The 6734-nt window shown below is 34.5% G+C and overlaps 1 protein-coding gene across 3 annotated transcripts in view; it reads left to right on the forward strand.

Moving 5' to 3' along the window:
- Positions 1-5167, forward strand: part of LOC140517019 (PHD finger protein 6-like) — a 30531-nt gene extending 25364 nt beyond the window's left edge. For 2 of the 3 annotated variants that reach the window (XM_072627866.1, XM_072627867.1), the window contains exon 7: positions 5038-5167. In XM_072627866.1, the coding sequence (XP_072483967.1) occupies positions 5038-5167 (130 nt within the window). Of the gene's footprint in view, positions 1-3776; positions 3915-5037 lie in introns of all 3 variants that reach the window. The other variant, XR_011971441.1, reaches the window with a different exon arrangement.
- The last annotated feature ends 1567 nt before the right edge of the window (positions 5168-6734 follow it).

The raw sequence follows: 6734 nt of genomic DNA on the forward strand, positions 1-6734 counted from the left end.
AGTGACCCTTTCATATCGTCAGACCTCCTTTGTCTCCCCGTCTTCCCATCATCTTAGCTAAAAATTCCACAGAAAAAACTGAGACCATTTACTAAGCTCCTTCTCTTCTTTCCTCATATACTATACCTCAGATGCCTCCTGCTGCTCTCTTTTCCTTTACCCCTGTTTCCCATGAAGAGGTAGCCCTTCTGCTTTTCAAGGTGTGTACTTGTACATGCACAAGTAATCCCCTGGTCTCCTCTGTCATAGCTCTTTTTATTATCCTTCAGTCTCTCCTTATTGAATGAGCACTTAGCTACTGCATTTTAACATGCTCATGTTTTCCATATCTTCAAAAGCCAATAAACGCAGGTCTATAAATTTGAAGCTGAAGTAGGGAAGGTAGGAAAAAACCACCAGATTGTATCTGCATGACCTGAATTACGTCCCTTATGAAGTGAAACTGATGAATAGATTTAAGGGATTAAATCCAAAAGATAAGTGCCTGAAGAATTATGGACAGAAGTTCCTAATCTTATACAGGATTCAGCAACCAAAAATATTCCAAAGATAAGCAAGAATAAGAAAGAAAAATGGCCGCCTGATGGGGCTTTATAAATAGGGAAGGAAAGCAGAAGGTCTAGACGAGAGGAAAAGTCATGCCCAACTAAATGTAGAATTCCAGAGAATCGCAAGGATAGTTAAGAAGATTTTCTTAAAAGAGCAATGGAATGAAATAGAAGAAAACAGAAGCATGGGAAAGACAGGAGTTCTCTTCAAGGAAATCTGAGATATTGAGGGAACATTATGTGCAAAAATGAGCATGATAAAAGACAAAATATTGGTAGACATAACAGAAGTAGGAGAGATTAAGAAGAGGTGGCAAACATACACAACGGAACTATCAGAGAAAGATGATGTAGTTACTGATCTAAAGCCAGACATCCTGGTTAGAATGAATTCAAGTCGGTTTAGGAAGTGTTACTAACAATAAGGTTAGTGGAGGTGATGGAATTCCCACTGAGCTATTTAAAACGGTAAAATATGGTGCTGTTTAAAGCACTTCGTTATGCCAGTAGATCTGGAAAACTCAACAGTGGCTACGGGATTGGGAAGGATCAGTCTGTGTCTCAATCCTAAAGAGGGGCAGTGCCAAGGAATGATCAAATTACTGAACATTTCACATGACAGAAGGTTATGTTTAAGAGTTTGAAAACTAGGCTTCAGCGCTGTGTGAACTGAGAATTACCAGAAGGGCTAGTTGGTTTTCAGAAAGGCAAAGGAGCTAGAGACCAGACTGCCAGCATTTGATGGGTTATAGAGAAAGCAAGAGAGTGCCAGAATTAAACATCTCTTTCTGTGTCGTTGAGTACATAAAAGCCTTTGACTGTGTGGGTCCCAACAAAATGTGGCACATACTTAAAGAGGCAGGAGTACCAGGTCATTTTACACATCTCCTGAGGAAACTTTATGTGGACCAAGAAGAGACAGAACTGAACATGGGAGACTGACACAGTGGCATTGCTGGATCCAAGGAAACTGATTTATAGCCCTTTGAGCATGGTTCCAAATCACTCTTTAAAATGGCTGAATCAGTTCACAACTCCATCAGCAATGCATTATTGTCCCAGTTTTCCTACATCCCCTTCAACATTTATCATTTTTCTCTTCTGTCATATTATCCAATCTGAGAGCTGTGAAATGGTACCTCAGAGTTCTTTTACTGTAGATAGCTTTGTTTTGTTTTTTGTTTTTTGAAAATTGCCTGATCATAGTCTTTGACTATTTGTCAATTGGGGAATGACTTGTATTCTTATAAATTTGACTCAGTTCTCTCTATATTTGAGAAGGAGACCTTTACCAAAAATATTTGCTATAAATTTTTGCCTAGCTTCCTTTCTCCTAATTTTGGTTGTATTGCTTTTGTTTCTGCAAAAGCTTTTTAAAATTTCAATATAATCAAAATTATTGTTTCTCTCGTTTGTTCTTTGACCCACTCATTCTTTCAGATTAATTAATTTAATTAGTTTCCAATGAATTTTAACCTGTCTTTCCACAGCGCTTTACTGAATTTAATTGTTATTCCATTATGATTTGAAAGTGATTCATTTAACATTTCAGCTGTTTTGCATTTGGTTGTGAGGTTTTTATGCTTTGTTTTGTGAAGTTTGGATTCAGTCAAGGGCTGCACTTGAGAAGCTAGAGGGCCACATGTAGCCTTGAGGCTGCAGGTTCCTCACCCCTGCAGGCTTAATACTTGATTAATTTTATGCAGGTGTCCTGGACTGCTGAGGAAAAGGAATATTCATTTCTATTCCCATTCAGCTTTGAGGGTTTATCATATTTAACTTTTCTAATATTTTACTCACCTCTTTATTTCTTGTTTCTTCTTTTTGGCTAGATTTATGTAATTTTGAGAGGAGAGAGTTGAGACCCCCAGTAAGTTTAATTTTGCTATTTCCTGCTGTAACTTTCTTCACTTCTTCTTTAAAAATTTAGATGCTATATCATTTGGTACATATATGTTTAGTATTGAGATTACTGCATTGTCCATGTTACCTTTTAGCAAGATACAGTTTCCTTCCTTATCTCTTTCAAATAGATCTATTTTTGCTTTTGCTTTGTCTGCAATCAAGATTGCTACCCATGCCTGCTAATTGTCTACTTTCTCTCTCTCTCTCTCTCTCTCTCTCTCTCTCTCTCTCTCTCTCTCCCTCTCTCTGTCTTTTTCTCTCTCTGTCTCCCCTGTCTTTCTCTCTCTCTCATATTTTAACCTGTACCTACTCACAAGTGTTTCATTTTTTTTTGCCAGGGCCTTCCTCAGTCCACCCGTCCTTCTGTCATCCCTGCTTTCTCTTATTCCTGTTCTTTTTTTACTTCCCTGTGGAGCAAGATAGATTTCTCTAGCCAGCTGAGTGTATGCTATTCCCTCTTTATGCCAATTCTGATGAGAGTAAGATTCAAATATTGACCACCACGCCCTGCATCCTTGCACTGTAATAGATTTTTCACACCTCTTGCATGTGAGATTATTTATCCCATTCTACCTTTTCTTTGCCTCTTTCCCCAGTGCTACTTCCTTCCTTCTTCTCCTTTCTCACCCCTTAATATTTTATATCATCCCATCATAGTCAGCTTATTCTCATCCCTTCTGTCTGCATATACTAATTGTAGATACCCTGTAATTACACTTATAATAGTAAAGTCCTTAAAAAGTCCTTAAGGGTTAGAAATTCTTCCTGTGTAGGAATGTAAACAGTTTAACCTTATTGAATTTGTTGTTTTCTCTTTCCTGTTTACCTTTTTTTTTTGGTTCTCCTGAGTCATGTATTTGAACATCAAATTTTTTTATTGAGCTCTGATCTTTTAAATAGCAATGCTTGCAATTTCCCTTTTTTTCTTAAGAGGCCATTCACCCCTTGATTTTTTTAAAGTTTTATTTTCTATTTGTTCTTGTTTCATGGGTACCATGGCCAAAGAGTTTATACCGAGGTAGGCTCATCCTCAGAAAGCAGGAGCAATCTGTTTTCAGAACCATACTTCAGATCTTTTTAGAATAATAGAACTCATGCTCACATGGCTATCCAGAACCCAGAGTTATTTCCAGTCTGTGATGAAGGATTAGAGAAGAAATTCGTGAAGAATCATCTATTTCCTTAGTCACAGTAACATAATTTCATTGTATTTTTTTCTTCCTCACTAACAACTTCATTCCACTTATTGAACTTAATTGTGTCATCTTTCTCCATTCATTGATAAAGTTTAATTCTTTGGTAACTTCTGTTATTCTACTGAAGTTTCCAGAGGCTGCCTACTCTTAGACTGGGCTTCTGACATCCATTGTTGAGGCAGCTTGGTGGTAGACTGGAGAGAATACCAAGCCTAGTGTCAGAAAGAACTGAGTTCAAATCTGATCTGAGACTGTGTGAGCCTGGGTAAGTTATTTAACCCTATTTGCATCAGTTTCCCATGCAAAATGAGCTGAAAAAGGAAGTGGAAAACCACTCCAGTATCTGGAAACCCAGAAAACCCCCAAAGTCTAATGCAGTCAACAAAGAATCCGTAGTCCAAGTGAATAAATACAGTTTACAAAGAGGGAGACATGTGAAAAAATGTTTAAGTTCCCTAAAAAATCAGAAAAATACAGAATGCAAGGATTCTAAGATACCATATTTCACCCAACAAAATATCCAAAAAGCATTGTTGGAGCTTTGTTCAAGTCTAGAGGTGGACATAGAATACAGGGGGAGAGGAAGAGAAAGGCAAACGTAAAGAAATAAGCCTTTGAAAAAAATGCCTGCTGTGATCCTTTTCAGACCCATGTGGTAGGTATATACCCTCATTTGATGACTGAAGTAAGTGAAGATTAAGTGACTTGTAAAGATCCCCCAGCTGTCTTCTACGTGTCTGAGGTTACAATAGAAAGTATTCTGTTTGTTATTTATTCCTTTGTTTCTGTATTATTAAAGGTTAAAGATTCTAAGATGAGATTTTGTTTGAATTTTGTAACTATATTTAATTCTTTAACTTATAATAGATAATACTTTAATCATTATTAGTTAGTGAATCAGTGGCAGAGTTAAGGTCCCTAAGTCCTAAGCAATCATTTTCATCAAGTCTAAAATAAAAGATTGTAAAACGTCTTAGGCCTGTGTCACTTTATGCTAATTTATCTCATTTACCAACTAATGTTGGATTAGAAAAGAGCAAAAGTTTATAGAGAAGTGCATTTACATGTGATATTTAGAATATTTTTCCTGTTTTTTAAAAAGTTATGGATTTCAATTATTTAGTGGAGGTTAAAATAAAATTCAAACTTTTTAAAAAAGTAAATACTGAGAAATCAAGTATCACATTCTTCTGTGTAGTTTCACACTATAGCTTGCAGTTTATAATCTGTTGGAGGGGAAGAGTGGACAGAGAAATTCTGCGAATTTCTAAATAAGACCCTTCAGATATACATATACACAGACATGTCCTCAGTAGAGAGTTAGCTTTACCTCATCATGAGCTAGATTTTGTTGAACATTTCAGTTTTATTTCTTCTGCTGTTTTTAGATTATACTGTAAAAACCATAGTGGCACTGATGAGAGAGATGAAGAAGATGAAGAACGAGAAAGCAAAAGTCAAGGAAAAGAAGTGGCTGACTGTTGTGACCCTTCTCAACAGCAACTTAATGGAAACTAGGTAAGAGAGTTAATCCTGGTTGCCTAATCACAAAGACATGTTACTGTGTTTTATTTCCAACATTTATTATGTTAGTAAGGGCAGTTGATGCAAAACAACAGTATTTTACAATAAGGTTTTTTGTTATTTAATAATATGTATATGATGTGTTTTCAGTAAAAGTGAGTGTACTACAATTGGTTATCTTTAACCATAAAAATTTTATTTTCCCCACAATGCAGATGTGCAAAATGGGGCTCAGAGGAGTCGAGTCACTTGACTACCATCAAATTCATGGCTTTAAGCATTGGAGAGCCAACAGTCAAACTGACTTCAAGTACCACCTTCTGTCTACAACATTGTGTTACCCCATTAATGTGTTCTTTGCATAATGATAAAAAGAAAATACCTTTTAAAAGTAAATAAGGTGGCTCCCTTTCTCTAAGTATAATTTTCCTTTATTACATGTAGTTTTGAAATTTAATAAACTATCCATTACTTTGAATGTGATTTAGTAAAATTCCAAATTAGTCCCTAAAAATGTTTTTATTAAAAGTGTATTTTAGAAAAGTTGATTTAAGTTTTCTAGTAGTCCTTATAGTTTGTTTTTGTATTAGGCTTCAAAAATGATTGCCAGTAATTCCTTTATTTATTTAACTTATCCAATGTTATTTTAAATAGAGAAAATGTAACAAGTGCTTCATGGTGTTACCTAATTTAACGTTATATAAACAAAATTTTTTAAAAGTACATTTTGATATGAGTTGTTGAATGTAGTAATTTGTGGCTTGATATCTGGTTAGTCTAGCTGTTGTCTTTTTTGGCAACTAAAATATGCTTAAAAAGAAAAGTTAAATTCTTATGAGAAATTGCTTTAATTATAAATGTAAAAATTATAATTAAGTACATTTGTATTTTGTCAAATATCCTTGGTTAAAAGTGCCTTACACTACAAAAATTATACTTTTGTTCCCCAATATGATTTGCTGAGTACTAATTGTAATATGTAATTAACTAAATGTTCTATAATCTTGTATTTACCCTCTGCCCTGAATGGTAGTTTCAGTAAAAGTAAAAATTATTTGGTATGCAGTTTTTATTTTAGTTTTCATTAGAAGTTTCATATAAACATATTCGTTACATTTTTTAAAGAAAACTTTTTGATCCTGTATTCTGAGTAACGTATTAAAATTACTTTGGAATACTATCATTTTTGAAGAAATGTTAGTAAAATACTTTAATTTTATGTTATTCCTTTAAGATGTATGTGCACACATACAAAGTTTAAAAATAACTCACCCTCTGAAATTTATGTATGCCTAAATTCTCTCATAGCATTAGAATAATATACATTTCTGCCTCAGGAGTGTTGCCTATCCATAGAGAGTCAAGTTAAGAGAATTCAAAATTAATCACTGGATGAATAAGTTACACTTTTAAAAAGTGAAATATTGGACAATATATTCTTGGTTTTTGAAATATGATTAAGTAAAAGACCTTTTTTCTTCACATTGACATGAAACAGTAAAACAAGGAAGCACATTTCCTCACAAGTATGTATACTTTTGTTTCTATTGTCTTTATTTCT

Source organism: Notamacropus eugenii (genome assembly GCF_028372415.1).
Source record: "Notamacropus eugenii isolate mMacEug1 chromosome Y unlocalized genomic scaffold, mMacEug1.pri_v2 SUPER_Y_unloc_7, whole genome shotgun sequence".
Classification (NCBI taxonomy): domain Eukaryota; kingdom Metazoa; phylum Chordata; class Mammalia; order Diprotodontia; family Macropodidae; genus Notamacropus; species Notamacropus eugenii.